This window comes from Rana temporaria, chromosome 1 (genome assembly GCF_905171775.1).
Source record: "Rana temporaria chromosome 1, aRanTem1.1, whole genome shotgun sequence".
Taxonomy (NCBI): domain Eukaryota; kingdom Metazoa; phylum Chordata; class Amphibia; order Anura; family Ranidae; genus Rana; species Rana temporaria.
The window spans coordinates 293,482,184-293,498,863 of record NC_053489.1 but is presented as its reverse complement, the minus strand read 5'-3'; the positions used below and the strand labels follow the sequence as shown (position 1 = coordinate 293,498,863).

Below are 16,680 nucleotides of genomic sequence, written 5' to 3'. Positions count from 1 at the left end.
CACATTTAAAAAATGTTCTTTAATCCACTTGTTAGAATATAGACATTGGAGTATAGAAGAATCATGTGGATAGTGTAATACAAAGGTTCCAAGTAGTCAGTCCTATATTCATAATGTCAATAGTGCTGTTCTTTATTCAAGTTTGTAATACTATTCCTCATAAAAAAATCAAGGCGCAAGTTGAAGGCAAAACTACTATTGGCAGAAGCATTGAGTTCAGTTCCATTTTCCTGTTTGACATGGTAAAATAGCAGCAAAATGTTCACACTGTAAGACACCACAAACATATTGGGCATTTACCCGCTGAAGGAAAAATAAATAAAGTGCAGCATTGTATAGTAGTAAATGTCACTAGTAGGAACACAGCCACACTAGTTCCTGTAGCGAAATTGGCTCAAGTGCGTAATGGTACTTTATTGTATATCCATCATCTTTGCATCATCTTCCCCTGTTGGTTTCATATGGACAAAATGGTGCAGATCCGAATTCATTTGACAATGTGGAACATTCTGTGATCAGAAATAAAAGGATAAATAAGAATAAAATTCTACTCACTTATACACTGAACAGTCCATGAAGATTGATTTACCTAGCCTACTTAAAGTACACAGCACAGATCTGCTCATTGCCATAACAGTTGACTATCGCCTCTCTGATGATCATGTTCTGTAATACACATGCAGTTTTGTACACGGAAATGTTTTGCAACCATGACCAGTACAAGATTTATACTATAGCCTGCATTTGTCAAACTTCTGTCTAAACTTCAAAGAGATACCAAAGTGAGCCTTTCAAGTGAACTATAGGCTAGAGTTCCCACTACTCAAAGCTGGCTGCAAACCAGCCTTTTTTATTTTTATGATTTAAAGTGGTATTAAACCCCAAACCAAAATCAGATGTGATGGCTGCATTTGTTGTGTTTTTTTAGGCGTTCTTCCCTCTTTTTTCACCTGGTGACCTGGCCAGTAACATCTCCTATATTAGAGTGCCTCCAGTCTGGATAAAAGGGTGAACAGAAGAAAACGGCTGCACACCAAAGACATATTTAAATGTGTTTAATTCCAAAACATGACAGTAGACAGCCACAAGTACAAAGTTACAGGACCTAGGAGGTGACACGTTCCACACTGAACACTTCTTCAAACCATGGGGGGGGGGGGTGTGTTGGATGTACTATCAGATTTAGATAGACTAACTAATCCAAGTCAAACTCCAGATAAAACTTTATAAGCAATTATAGAAGACTGCCCCCCCCCCCTATTTGGGATAGAGGTTTTACAGAAATAAAGGCTGATCATTGTAAGCACCCATCAGAGGTAAAAAGGTTATGCAAAAGGAAGGAAGGGAATCCTACAAAAAAGGTCACCTAGCAAAACACCATGGTTGAATAAGATAACATTTATTATAGAAAATGCAACCATCATAATTCCAAAAGAAAGATTATTGAAATCCAAGTGAAAAAACAATCTTTCACGCAAAAGTGGTAAATGGTTATCTCACCCCTGTAACTGATAGCGTGTTTTTGAAAAACACCACCAACTGGCTGGATCACCAGAAGAAAATAAACGCTAAAAAAGAAAACCAAATGCAGTCATTGCATTTAAGAACTGGCAAGCTGCAATATAATAAAATGTTTGCTTTTGGGTTTAATACCACTTTAATTACAGCCAAGTTAGTCATAGAATTGTGTGGCCTTCCCTTTAAAAAAATAAATAAAAAAATACTGACAAATAAAAAGGGAAGTCAAAACAACTACTTGCTACCTATGTATAATCCATATAAATAATGTGAGCCAAATATGCAGACACGCATCAAAACAATAAAAAAAAAATAACAAAAGGAAAAAACACTGCGCTAGATGTCGGTACGATATAAAATTAAATAAATGTATAGTTGAGCTGCCAGTACCAACATTTTGTGATACAAAAATTCATAAAACATGTGGAATCTTCAATCTTGTAAGTGCATTACTTTTGTGGCTAAATTAAATACGCCTTTGGTATTATGCAATGGTCTTTTCTCTTTCTCTGATCGTTTGAGACAAGCAGTCAGCACCCCAGATACATCACAGAGGGTCTGGAGGGAGACCTAAAATCCCCATGCATACAGAGACCGTCCTAGTGGTCATCTAAACGGGGTAAGGAGACTACAACACTACTCTCCGGTGTCTTCCCTGGTGGATGGAGTCTACTCTATCCCTCTATCCATTCTATGGATGATCATTTGGATTAACTCTTTTGGGACTTTTTTTCACTTCATGCGGATCGGTTCCACATGTTTTTTTCACTCATCACATATTTTTCACTATTGATTCATTGTGTTCACTATTGATGCCTTCAGTGTCACTTATAGATTGTTAACTTGTATTGTTGTGATTTTACATATTTTTTACCAGCTATCACGGTTTAATCTTGATTGATCCATTTTTCAATTCTATGAGCGCTGTACCCCATATTCCACAAATAAAAAAAATAAACACCTTGGTGTAAGCAAGGGACTTGGGGTGTCACAGAGACAGTTGCAACGACTGAATAATCATTTAAAGTGTACTTTTTTATCCAAATGTTAACATATACCTACATTAAAAGTACTGCTTATAGTACCATACCTAGTAAAATAAGTAAACAACCCCTATAGGTGTGAGGAATGCAAGTTTTTACTGCATCTTTGCACAATGCAAGGATTGGGCACGGTCATAATGAATGGTATGTCAGGTAGGGATATGGTTCTCCATTATATATGTTGATAGAGGGCTTTGTACACACCAGCTACTCTAGTAAAGGATGTAATCTTGTTCAGTCTACACATATGCATGGTAAAACATACCTGTGTATTACAGCATGGTATACCAATTTGTTCAAAGCCAGGAGAAATATTCTGTAGATTCACAGACCTCTGGAGCTCGTTATGCATTCGAACTTTTGATTTAAATGCTTCAAGTTCACTTTTAAAAGCTTCAATGTACCCTTCTTCCTCTGCCTATGAATGGAAAGTAAAACGAAAAATAAATAAAAAATCAGTTCAGTTATTACAATGAGGTTATAATACTTGAAAACTATGCAGAGAAACACAACTAAGGGCTTGAAGGTACTCTGTGACAAAAAAAAAAAAAAAATTCATTGTTGGAAAGAAAATTAAAAAGGGACCATCTTATATAAAAGTAGTTGTAAAGTCTCAAGGTTTTTTACCTTGATGCATTCAGGTGAAAAACCTTCTGTGCTGCAGCTGCCCCCCCAGATCCCCCACTTTTACTTACCTGAACCTGATCTTTCCAGCGACGAAAATGAACCCAGCAGCTCCAGCCGTTGTCTTGGGTCCTCATTGGCTCCCGCTGCCGTCAATCAAATCCAGTGATACCAGAGCCAGGGGAAGGGGCCAAGTCTTGCCGTCTGTGTCAAAGGACACAGCAGCAGGACTCGGGAGCGTGCTCGTACCAGTGCCCCCATGCAATATGCGGCTCTCCGTGGGGGGGTGGACACTCGATGCAGGAGGAGCCAGGAGCGCCTCCCGGGGGACCCCAAAAAAGTAGGATCTGGTCTGCTCTGTGCAAAACCCTTGCACAGAGGAGGAAAGTATAATATGTTTGAAAAACAACCTTTACAATCACTTTGAACCTTGTGAGCCGCTATGTGAAATAACACTCTTATGTGAGCTGCTTGCACCCAACACATTTCCATATTTCTATGTGTACCTTAAACCATAATGTGCCATGCTTTAGTTATATTTTTTTACCTTATACCATTCAACAACAATGTACACCCCTCACATTTTTGTAAATATTTTATTATATCTTTTTATGTGACAACACTGAAGAAATGACACTTTGCTACAATGTGAAGCAGTAATTGTACAGCTTGTAAATTTGCTGTCCCCTAAAATTACTCAACACAGTCATTAAATGTCTAAACCACTGGTAACACAAGTAAATACCCCTAAATGAAGTGTCTAAATTGCTCCTAAAGTGTCAATATTTTGTGTGGCCACCATTATTTTCCAGCACTGCCGTAACCCTCTTGGGCATGGAGTTCACCAGAGCTTCACAGGCTGTCATTGGAGTCTTCTTCCACTCCTCCATGATGACATCACGGAGAAGGTGGATGTTGTTAGAAACCTTGTGCTCCTCCACCTTCCATTTGAGGATGCCTCACAGATGCTCAATAGAGTTGAGTTCTGGAGACATGCTTGGCCAGTCCATCACCTTTATCCTCAGCTTCTTAAGCAAGGCAGTGCTCGTCTTGGGAGGCGAGTTTGGGGTCGGTATGTTGGAATACCGCCCTGCGGCCCCAGTCTCTGAAGGGAGGGGGGGGGGGATCATGCCCTGCTTCAGTATGCCACAGTGCATGTTGGCATTCATGGTTCCCTCAAACTGTAGCTCCCCAGTGCCGGCAGTACTCATTCAGCACCAGACCACGACACTCCCACCACCATACTTGACTGTAGGCAAGACACACTTGTCTTTGTACTCCTCACCTGATTGCCGCCACACACGCTTGACACCATCAGAACCAAATAAGTTTATCTTGGTCTCATTAGGCCACAGGACATGGTTTAAGTAATCCATGTCCTTAGTATGCTTGTCTTCAGCAAGCTGTTTGTGGGCTTTCTTGTGCATCATCTTCAGAAGAGGCTTCCTCCTGGGACGACGGCCATACAGACTAATTTGATGCAGTGTGCGTCGTGTGGTCTAAGCACTGACAGGCTGACCCCCCCACCCAGTCAACCTCTGCAGCAATGCTGGCAGCACTCATACTTCTATTTCCCAAAGACAACCTCTGGATATGACGCTGAGCACATGCACTCAACTTCTTCGACCATGGCGAGGCCTGTTCTGAGTGAAACCTGTCCTGTTAAACCACTGTATGGTCTTGGCCACCGTGCTGCAGCTCAGTTTCAGGGTCTTGGCAAACTTCTTATAGCCTAGGCCATCGTCATGTAGAGCAGTGGTCATCAACCCTGTCCTGCAGGGCCCATTAACAGGCCAGGTTTTATGTATTACCTTGGGGAGATGCAGTCTAGAATACCGCAATCACTGAGGAGCAAATTATATCAGCTGTGATGTATTTCAGTTATCTTGCAAACCTGGCCTGTTAGTGGGCCCTGCAGGACAAGGGTGATGACCACTGATGTAGAGCAATAATTTGTTTTTTTCAGATCCTCAGAGTTCTTTGCCATGAGGTGCCATGTTAAACTTCCAGTGATCAGTATGAGAAAGAGTAATTACACCAAATTTAACACACCTGCTCCCCATTCACACATGAGACCTTTTAACACTAACGAGTCACATAACACCTGGGAGGGAAAATGGCTAATTGGGTCCAATTTAAAAATTTTCACTTGAATTAACTATTTTTAGGCAGTTTCTGACATTCTTCTTTGCAGGACCTCTCAAGTTCCATCAGTGCACAGCCATTTTCAGATCTCTCCAGATGTTTAATCGGGTTCAAGTCTGGGCTCTGACTGGATCACTAAAGGACATTCACAGAGTTGTTCCATAGCAACTCCTTTGTTATCTTGGCGGTGTGCTTAAGGTCATTGTCCTGTTGGAGGATGAACCTTCATTCATTCATTCTGAGGGTCAGAGCGGAGTAGGTTTTCATCAAGGATGTCTCTGTACATTGCTGCATTCATCTTTTCCTCGATCCTGAATAGTCTCTCAGTTCCTGCCACTGAAAAACATCCCCACAGCATGATACTACCATGGGTCACTGTAGGGATGGTATTAGCCAGATAATGAGCAGTGCCTGGTTTCCTCCAGACATGACACTTTAGGCAAATTTGTTTCATCAGACCAGATTATTTTGTTTCTCATGATCAGAGTCCTTCAGGTGCCATTTAGAAAACTCCAGGTAGGCTTGTCATAGGCCTTTTACTGAGGAGTGGCTTCCGTCTGGCCACTCTACCATACAGGCCTGATTGGTGGAGTGCTGCAGAGAAGGTTGTTCTTCTGGAAGCTTCTCATCTCTCCAGAGAAATGCTGAAGCTCTGTCAGTGACCATCGGATTCTTGGTCATCTCCCTGACTAAGACACTTCTCCCACAATTGCTCAGTTTGGCCAGGTGGTCCCGCTCCAGAAAGAGTCCTGGTGGTTCCAAACTTCTTCCATTTACAGATGATGGAAGCCACTGTGCTCATTGCGACCTTCAATGCTGCAGAAATTTTTCTGTACCTCGATACAATCCTGTCTCGGAGGTCTACAGACAATTCCTTGGACTTCGTGGCTTGGTTTGTGTTCTGACATGCACTTGTTAACTGTGAGACCTTATGTAGATAGGTGTGTGCCTTTCTAAATCATGTCCAATCAACCAAATTTACCACAGGTGGACTCCAATCAAGTTGTAAAAACATCGCAAGGATGATCAGTGGAAACACCTGAACTCAATTTTGAGTATCATGGCAAAGGCTGTGAATACTTATGTACATAAATTTTTTATTTTTTTTTATAAATTTGCAAAGATTTCAAAACAAACTTCTTTCATGTTGTCATTATTATGGAGTATTGTTTGTAGAATTTTGAGGAAAATAATACATTTTATCTATTTTGGAATAAGGCTGTAACATAACAAAATGTAGAAAAAGTGAAGCGCTATCAATACTTTCCATATGCATGGTATCTACACAGTGCCTTGAAAAAATATTCATACCTCTGGAAAATGTTCTACATTTTGCCATGTTATAACCAGAAACAAAATGGATTTTATGTGATAGACCAACACAAAGTGGCACATAATTGTGAAGTGGAAGGAAAATTAAAAAATGGTTTTCAATTTTTTTTTTTTTTTTACAAATAAATATGTGAAAAGTGTGCAGTGCATTTGTATTCAGCTGTTTTTTAACGTCGCCTATCGAGATTTTTAAGGGTAAAAGTTTGACGCCATGCCTTGAGCGGGCGCAATTTTAAAGCGTGACATGTTTGGTATCATTTTACTCGGCGTAACATTATCTTTCACAATATATAAAAAAATTGGGCCAAATTTATTGTTGTCTTATTTTTTATTTTTTTATTCAAAAAAGTGATTTTTTTCCAAAAAAAGTGCGCTTGTAAGACCGCTGCGCAAATACGGTGCGACAAAAAGTATTGCGATGACCGCCATTTTATTCATATAATTTTTGGGGGTTTTAAGTAATTTTCTAGCAAAAAAAACTGTTTTAGTCTTGTAAATGCCGAATCTGAAAAACACCTTCGGTCTGGAAGTGGTTAAGCACCGTTTTGTAGCTTCAGGACATTTATAAGAGATTGAGGTTTCTAAGCCAAGGAGGAGTTCAGCCACAATCGTGTATATATTCACTGGGTTTTGTTGAATGATAGGAGGTACAAAATAAGAGTAAAGCGCTGCAGCATTATGGTTTAATGCATGATCATCTTAGGTTTCATATAATAAAGTGATCAACTGCAGCTTTAGGACTTTTTTAGATTATATAAATGCTTTAGTCTGTAGCCATACAAAATCATAATCAAACATCCTTGTTGGTCTACTGATGAGTTTGACCAAAGAGTAAACAGATCCTGTAACCTTTGCGTCATCTGTCATATGAGAATTATGGGGAACTGCCACGGCTAATCTTTCTGAAAAATGTTGGTTGTGTAGCCATCATACTGACTTTGTTTCAATAGCAACAACACGTATGTTTATAATGATTTCTTACATAATAAAAGGTATGCAGATCAGAAAAAGTGTATTAAAGCCAGTGGGTCAAAATAAACAGAAGCAACTAATGTTCAGAAAGAGGTCATGATAACCACTATACGTCTCCCATTGTAGATTTAATTTAGGACACAACAGCATCCAGTAATGCGAGAAATTATCCTAGGTATAAAAAACAACTACATTTGAATAGTGACCTTGTTAATGGATGCAAGTGTCAAGATTAACAGGCGAAAAAGTAAAATAGTCACCAACAGAAGACCTGGCTGGAAATTAATTTTACTAATAAAATGGCTACCAATAATGAGAACCCTGAAAACCTAGTGTTGCATTCTGATGAGCATAGGTCAAGGGCATGTGCTGAAAGGGCATTGGGCTTGTTTTAATGGCATTAGTTTGAGATGCTTATGAGATCATTCAGTATTCACGGACAGGTGCATTTGACCAGCTTCAGGCAAGTTTGCATTTCAATAGAATTGTAAGGGACACGCAAAACCCACTTGAAAATGATGAAATGCCCATTGACACAAGCTCATACGTTTCTGCATCATGAATGATACTTGAGACCGCTGACCATCTGCTAACCTTCTAACCTATGTTTTATACAGAAGATGTTCCAAGCATCAGAATGATTATTACAATATCTTAGAACAAGTACCTACTTTAGCTTTCTGGAAAAACAAGCGGAAACATCCCCTTGGATCCACATTGCTGCTTCTTGCCATTTCAATAATAAACTGCATGACAACTGCTTGATGAGCAACTTGCTCCATTAAGGCCTTCTTCTGAAAATACAAAAAAAGAATATTATAAGAACAGATACAAAAAAAACATCCAAGAATCTCAATAAAGATACTCTGTGGATAGAAGCTTAAGTTTCTATGCCAAATCTGATGTGTTGACGACAGAAAGATAAGCTTTTACAGCTATTGCAACATATCTAAGAACAGGGTCATGGGCAAATTCAAACTTTTGCCTGATTTAGATGACATTTGACTAAAAACATGACATTTCTGTAATAAATGTTTTTCAAATAAGTTAAGACCAAATGTGTCCTACATTTCCTTGTTAAAAATAACCCAATTCGATGTATACAAATTTAGTCTGTGTAAAAGATGACATTTCCAAAAGACTCACTATGCTTTTCAGAAAATAGCTTGTAGTGTTTGCTTTCCAAAATAAGGTTATTATTTGTGGGTGTTTTCACTGTTCTAATGCTGCAGGGCCTCCAAAAATGTGATAGGTAGTCAGGAAATTAGATGACCAATCCTCCTGGAGCACCTGAAAGGAGGAGTCATGCTTGTAACTGTCAGCCTGGCAAGGCCTCATGGGACTTGTAGTTTTGCAACAGCTGGAGGGCCGCCAGTTTGAGACCCCTGCCTTAGACTGTCCTGTCTACTTTACAAAAATGGGTTATTTGTGGGTATTTGTAGTGTCCTGGCATTTTAGGGCCTCAATAAATGAGATAAGCAGTCAGTACATCAGGACTAATCCATTTTTAAATATACCAATTTTTTGCCACAAGTTTTTGGAAAACGCATAAAGAAAATTAAAATATATTTATTTTTTTAACATAAAGTAGTCAATTAATAAGATATTTCTTTACATGCAGCATAGGCATACTTAGAATTACACCCTAAAACACATTCTGCGACTTAGTGTGATAGAAGCTCATGCATGAGATTTTTTTTTTCACAGCTTAGCCCCATAGAGGGGCCCTAAATCCAAGGCACACCATTAGGCATTTTAGGGGGCATAAAATTACACATCTAATTTCCTGACTACGTATCACATTTTTAGGACTATGAAACCCACAAGTGTAAGGAAAAGGGAGTCTAGAATAATAATCAGTATTAAACAGCAAACAGACTATCTCTCTAAATACAAACAGTTCCAACAAAGAATGGCACTTACCTGTTCACTTTCTAAATGATAACACCACAAAAGGAGATATCTGGCAGTGTCATCACACACCAGGTCTGGGTATTCAGACAAGAACCACTGACTGTCATTCCATCTGCTGAGCATTCCTAAGGAGAAGTCATACAGACAAATGTAGACACACTGTAGATTTAAATTTAGCAGCATAACAAATGCGACCAGAAACATTTACAGAAATTACAAAGGCTCCATTTTATTTAAACCTCCAAACAATAGTCTGAGCTGGTTTGGAGCATGCAGAGCAATGCAAACAACAATATAGAGAGGGAAACTCAATGAAGCTTTTAAAATAGCCATTTAAATAACCAGGTCACTTAAACTAAAATCAATGGAAGGGAGCAGCAGACAAGCAAAGGAAATCAGTAGGTGCTGCTGGGGATTGGGAGGTTGAAGAAAGCTTGTTTCTTTGCCCCCCCCATAGGTCTGCTTCAATGAGACAATAAAGTTCACCTTATACGTTACTATCTGATTTTATGATCTCCTTAAGATTTACCAAGAACAATGTAGTGCAAGGGCCTATCTAAGCGATCCTCCAAATCCATAAAATGATCGGGTGGTCAACAAACTACACAAGTATTTTGAATAAAAAACGTACAATTAAATGTTTACATATGTGGACAACTTAACCACTTGCACGTTTACCCCTTTTCAGCCCAGGCCATTTTTCAGCTTTCAGTGCCGATACACTTTGAATGACAATTGCACGGTCATGCAACAACTGTACCCATATTAAATTAGCATTTTTTTCACACAAATATAGCTTTCTTTTGGGGGTATTTAATCGCCACTGGAATGAGGCTGCACTGAAAGGCGGAATTGATGGGCAGACTGATAGGGAGGGACTAATGGGCACCGATTGGCAGCACTGATTACAGTGTAGATATCCTGGTAACACAAGCCGATTATCAGCTCTCTTCTCTCCTCACGCTGTCAGCATGAGGAAGGGAAAGCAGATACCCAGCTTGTGTTTACATTGTGATCAGCTGTCATTGGACAGAGCTAATCACATGATAACGGGTCGCTGTGATTGGCTTTTTACCCCGGTCTGTGATCAGCTGGGTCTGAAGGAGTCAGCAATCACAGAGCATGCTGCAGGGGATGGCATGGGCAGCGAGACCATGGGAGGACGTCCATGGACAAACCCCCAGCTAAGTAAGTCCGGGCTCTAGCCATCTTTCGGCTATAGTGCGGGCAGTAAGAGGTTAAAAGATAATATTCAAAAGATGCAGACACAAACTTTCAGCTTTAGTAGCCAAAATCTCAGCTTTTGCTGAAAAAGTCAAGATTTGCACTCACCCCTTCCTTTTTTCTATTGGTCTTATTATGATAGCTAGCCCCACTGACCAATATTGAAGCCCAAGGAATACAATGAGGTGCAATCAAGCGCCATGAAGAGGAAAAGTCAAGAATTACTTATAAATTAGGCTCTCTCCATCTCTAGATCTTCTGATTGTTTTGACAAGGTATTTTTCACCAAGGTAACCTGTACTTATGCATTGTGTTTAATAATGCTGGATCGCCTAGGATTATAACAGGTTTACTAGATAAACACAGCAGTACAACCACTAGCTTGAAAATCCATCACAAAGACTACACTTTTCTTCATACTTGTAATAACGATACAATACACGATCTTGCATAAAAACAATATACACAAATAACAAGCAAGCTACATACCAAAATGTCGAATTTTATCTTCAAATTTTTGTAAAAATGACAGCGATTGGTCATCCTCTCTGGTTTTAGCTTGATTGATAAAGCTCTGCGTTTAAAAAAAAAAATAGTAAGCAGTGTAAAGAGGAAAAAGTTACTGTAAGTCTGAACACAATAACACCCAAATTTGGATAACCTAATGTAGATTGACAGTCCCCTCTTGCATTCCATTTCTCTTACTGTTATAACATTAGATCAAAACATTTCTACAAGATATGAAAGTCATGCATTAAGCTGCACACTTTAAAGTCGGTCTTAAATAAAATACTAGTCTTTTTTGAGTCCCTAGTAGACCTAGCTCTTTTTAAATAAATGCCAACATCCTGTCCAGCAGTTAATATACACTGGGATTGATTTACTAAAACTGGAGAGTACAGAATCTGGTGCAGATCTACATAGAAACCAATCAGCTTCCAGGTTTTATTGTCAAAGTTTAACTGAACAAGCTGAAGTTAGAAGCCGATTGGCTACCATACACAGCTGCACCGGATATTGCACTCTCCAGTTTTAGTAAATCAACCCCATTTGTGTGTGTCATTTTTATAAAAAGTATATGCAGATTATAACATCTCAATGTTGCTGATCTCACAAAGCCTCTTGGCATTTTATTTCTACATACATGAACTCCAGTGCTTGCTGCATAGCTTTTCTCAAGATGTGTTTTCTATGGTATGGTGCCAACATTGGGCCATGCCTGCGTTTTGCGTGTAAACATGGATGTTTTCAGTCTCCATTGGATGCTCATGTGACAGGGAGATAGCACAAGTGCTCAACCAGAAAGACAGCGCACTCTTAATTTGCAACAGGAGGCGCCTGAACAAGGACCTTTATGGCAGGATCACCAAGTAGTATTTTAATAAAAACTGCAGGTTTAAATTGACATTAGAATTACCTGTATATTGACATGTTAAAATTGTTATGAAATTTTAGTGATTGAGTTTACATATCCTTGAAAAAAAATAAAAACTTTTAATGTGAGTTAATAAATCCCATCAGTCAGCTGTCTGGATAGTGCATAGGATCTGAGGTTCTACAACTACTGACATTCTTCAACTGGACAGAAAGCAATAATGCCCATCTTGGTATCCCTATTAGATAACCAGCAAGTTGTTTGATTTTGAGATAAAGCCCTGAAGCGATTCCTGACCTTTACTGACAGGGTGTTAATTTTGTTGATTAAGTGGTCCCATTTTTTTTAGTAGTTGCCTTCTTAGGTTGGCATACTTAGCAATAGATTACAGTACCTTATTAAATACATCTTGACTAAAGGCATCCGAAGACATTCCCCAGTTCTCACCCAGTGGCAGAGCTGCTTCTTTCCGCCTCCATTCTTCTTCACCTCGCTGTAGTTCTGAAAGTTGAGTTTGAGTCTTGGCATACTCTTGATCTATGGACTCAGAATTATGAAGTGCTAAACTGTTCAGTTTCTGCTGAGCCTCTGCTAGGCTCCACTTGCATGCCACGGTGCTCCTGCCACCCCCATCTTCCTGTGGGCAAGGAAAGTCCATGCCGCGTGTGTATTTCTCTGCAAAAAATAGTATAGATGCCAATACTTTACAGACAATCATATGACCATGTTTGTACCCAATATAGGGGTGGACAAAGTAATGGAGTTTAGGAGCAAGTCTGTCTGGTCAATCCAAAAGCTAGGAGCCAGCTCCACTGACAGCATCTAAAGACAATTTCCTAAGCTAGGCACCAGGTGTAATTTTAAGGATCATTGGTAGTGACAAAACACATAGGGTGGGGCTTAATGCTGTGACGTCACCACGTATTTGGAAGGGTACGGACTGAATCCCAGGCTATGGATTGTATGGTGCTTTCATTTATTATCACATGTGAGAGAATTTAAACTTTTTTTTCCCCCAATAAGACCCCTTTCACACTGGGGCACTTTTTAGACCTAAAAACAGCACCTGTCAAGTGCCTCTCAAGCCACCCCAGTGTGAAAGTCCAAGTGCTTTCACACTGGGGTGGTTCGCTTGAAGGACTGCAAGCAGCTTTGGGGCGGTGGGGAGGGGGAGCAGGGTATACATCGCTCCTCCCTGCAAAGCGTTTCGGCAGCGCTGCAACACGACTGCTTTTAAGGCCCCTTTCACATTAGCGGACCGTTCGTCCGTTTATTACAAGTCCGTTTACGGACTTGTAATGCATCCCTATGGGATCGCGTCTGTTAGCGGATGGAGCATCCGCTAACGTCCGCAACCATCCGGGTCCGTCAGGATCCGGTTTTTCGGACGGAAGAAAACCCTATTTTTCTTCCGTCCGGCGGGAACGGATCGGATGAAGACAGACAGACGGTCCGTCTTCATCCGATTCCCCATAGGGGAAAGCGGAGGAAAGACAGGGCGGGCTCTGCACAGTGTGCGGGGACCGCCCTGTCCGCCGACAGCTCAGCGGGGATTACAGATGATCCCCGCTGAGCCGACGGACACACACGGAGCGGACACAAAAACGGTCCGCTCCGTGTGAAAGAGGCCTAACCCTTTTTCGGCCACTAGCGGAGGTTAAAAGTGCCCCGCGAGCGGAGCTTTACCACTACCGTCCCAGTGTGATAGGGCTCTAAACGTTTATAAAATGTACACTATTGGAAGCACTTGGCTCTTTTCTTTTCATACAAATGATGCTTGCATGAAATTCTTGATAAGCAGTGGTGGGTATGTCCCATGGAGCTCATAACTACTGAGTGCACTATGACCACTCTAGAGGGTCGTGTCTTTCTTGTGTGCCTCCATATTCAACACAATGGTGGATTAGAGTCCATGTGAGGAGCACATATAAAGAGTTGGCAGTGCCCTTTTTTACAATGCGTTAAAGTACTCTTTGCAGATTCATTTACGGACAGTTTTTTGGATTGGCAAACTTATGACTTAGTTTTCACAATTGTAATTGCAATTGATTTACACAATTGTTCACTAATTTGTTTAACTAGTTGCACTATGTTTGATTACCACAGCACTTTTGTTTAGAAAAGAAACTGATAGTCATCATTCATGGCACGCCTTGAATGTAACCGTTTTGTGAAACTGTTAAATCGATGTGTTTAGCTACAGATCCATTCCCCCCCCCCTTTTGGAATAAAGGTTTTACATAAATGAATAAAAGCGGACCATTGTAGGCACCCCTGTCAGTGGTAAATGGTTTGTTTCAGACCCCTAACTTAGTGGTGGTCAACTTTTTTTTAATGGGGTACCCCAAGTGCTGCCCTTGACATCACTAAAAAGACCACACATAGAATTCAGTAATCGCTAACAGACATACAACAGGATATAGTCAAATACCATGGGCAGGATACATGAGATGGTTAGAAACTGTAGACACAATGCAAGAGATGATCGAGACTGGGCAGGATAAAAGATGGTCAGAGACTGAACATCATACAAGAGATAGTCAGAGAGTGCAGACATTGTACAGGAGGTGGTCAGAATGAAGACATGCTGCAAGAGTCCAGAGACTGAACATGCTAAAGAAGTCTTTGGAGACTGGGGACATCTTTCGAAAGACATCCATAGGTTGGAGACGTGTTCTTTTTTTTTTTTTTAAAGCTATTTTTATTAGGTTTAAGAGAAACCAACAAACAGAAAGAAACATAAAAAAAAAAAAAAACACAACAATACCATGTTAGGCAAGACACTCAAACATAGAAAAATAAACTGACATCAGTGCAAAAATATAAAGTAGGCACAGTGGTAAAAGTCTCAGGTATAATACCTGGATATAGCAAAAGCGGAGGTCCAGACATTAGAGATCCGTGAGGCACGGCCCATCAATGGTCAAGCAAGAGTAGTACAATCAGTGCTGGGAGAGGGTTAGCGGACTAGCCAACCATCTACCCCAAATTTTGTGGAAGGTTTTGTTCTGTTTCCGGACTTCAAAAGTAAGTTTATACAGTGGGATAGCGTCATTAATACGTTTTCACCAGAGGGATTTCAGAGAGGTCTGTTGGCCCTTCCAGGACAGTAAAATAGCTTTTTTAACCACTTAACCCCAGACCATATTGCTGGTCAAAGACCAGGCCACTTTTTGCGATTCGGCACTGCGTCACTTTAACTGACAATTGCGCGGTCGTGCGACGTGGCTCCCAAACAAAATTGGTGTCCTTTTTTTCCTACAAATAGAGCTTTCTTTTGGTGGTATTTGATCACCTGTGCGGTTTTTAGTTTTTGCGCTATAAACAATAGAGCGACAATTTTGAAAAAAATTTATATTTTTTACTTTTTGCTATAATAAATAAAAATATCGCAATAAGCGTTTATTGATTGGTTTGCGCAAAAGTTACAGCGTTTACAAAATAGGGGATAGTTATTAATATTTTTTTTTTTTACTAGTAACTTCGATCAGCGATTTTTTCCAGAACTGCAACATTATGGCGAACACTTGATACATTTTTGGGACCATTGGCATTTTTATAGCAATCAGTGCTATAAAAATGCATTGATTACTATAAAAATGCCACTCTGCACATGTGCAGCTTTCAGATCATGTGTGCCAGGATGACTAACTCATTACACTGTGGGCACCTGCGGCTTCAGGGCCGGCCGCTCTCCCAGTGGACAGGCGATCTCCTGGGACCTGTCACCTGTCCCAGAAGATTGCCTAGAGGGAGGGGCCGCCTAGGGGGAGAGAAGGAGTCACCTAGGCAGCCCACAGTTGTCACCCTATCAAAGAAAGTACTTATCCACTGGTGGGATCAATGAGTGTTTATAAATTGTTCAAGGGGGTACTTAGAAAAACAGAGCATCCGGTCTTGCTGGAATGTGCAGCCTATATGACATATGTCATTGTATAGACTGATAACAGGTCCACTTTCAGGATTGTGGATAAAAGATTAGATACACAGTCTGATTATCCATCAGCCTGGTGAGGCCAACTAAGAAACAGAACCCCATCAGACAGGAAGTACGTCTTTCATGTGTAATAAGCAGTTAGTAAACAGATAACATTAGAACGTACATCTACAAACAAGCTCTTTAATACAGTAGAATATCATGAAAGTTACATTTTAGCAGATCGCTCAATTAAAAAAAAAAAAAAAAAAAAAAGACAAAAAACTTTTTAAAGGGACCATGAAGAATACTGTAGTATGTATGTAAAACGATGTTTAGTCTCAATGTTACATACGTAGATGACTGCGGCATGCCTCCTTAGCATAAAATAAAACGAAAAACACTTACCGGCTAAACCTACAACAGCATGAAAGAGAACACAGCCGTGCTACTCACTCCCCTTCCGGCTCGCACAGCCAATACCACAAACAACCAAAGCCACCTCCTGCCTTGGAGTGGGCTCTACCGCTACAAAGATGGCCCCCCCGGTTGCTTCATCACAGGAAGTGCAACCCGATAGCACATGGGTGGACGCAGGGTGATGACGTAGGAGGAGC

General features: G+C 40.4%; 1 protein-coding gene across 2 annotated transcripts; it reads right to left on the bottom strand.

The window, feature by feature from the left end:
• On the bottom strand, positions 1-16,677 carry CDC37L1 (cell division cycle 37 like 1). Of its 2 annotated transcripts, XM_040357393.1 has the most exons (7): positions 16,472-16,677; positions 12,542-12,822; positions 11,262-11,346; positions 9,558-9,673; positions 8,306-8,428; positions 2,827-2,979; positions 1-509 (listed from the first exon to the last, which is right to left on the bottom strand). In XM_040357393.1, exons 2-7 carry the CDS (start codon positions 12,803-12,805, stop codon positions 414-416), a joined length of 837 nt encoding a protein of 278 aa, XP_040213327.1. In that variant the 5' UTR covers positions 12,806-12,822; positions 16,472-16,677; the 3' UTR covers positions 1-413. The 2 variants fall into 2 exon arrangements, with proteins under 2 accessions (XP_040213327.1, XP_040213337.1); XM_040357403.1 differs by lacking the exon at positions 16,472-16,677 and having other exon boundaries at positions 12,595-12,766.
• Positions 16,678-16,680: the final 3 nt, after the last annotated feature.

Excerpts from the sequence above, each read along its gene's own strand:
- CDC37L1 (XM_040357393.1), bottom strand. The coding sequence starts at position 12,805 with ATGGACTTTCCTTGCCCACAGGAAGATGGGGGTGGCAGGAGCACCGTG. Across the intron at positions 9,674-11,261 it reads AGATAAAATTCGACATTTTG|GAATGCTCAGCAGATGGAAT; the intron begins GTATGTAGCTTG and ends ACTTCTCCTTAG. Across the intron at positions 510-2,826 it reads TACCATGCTGTAATACACAG|AATGTTCCACATTGTCAAAT; the intron begins GTATGTTTTACC and ends TTCTGATCACAG.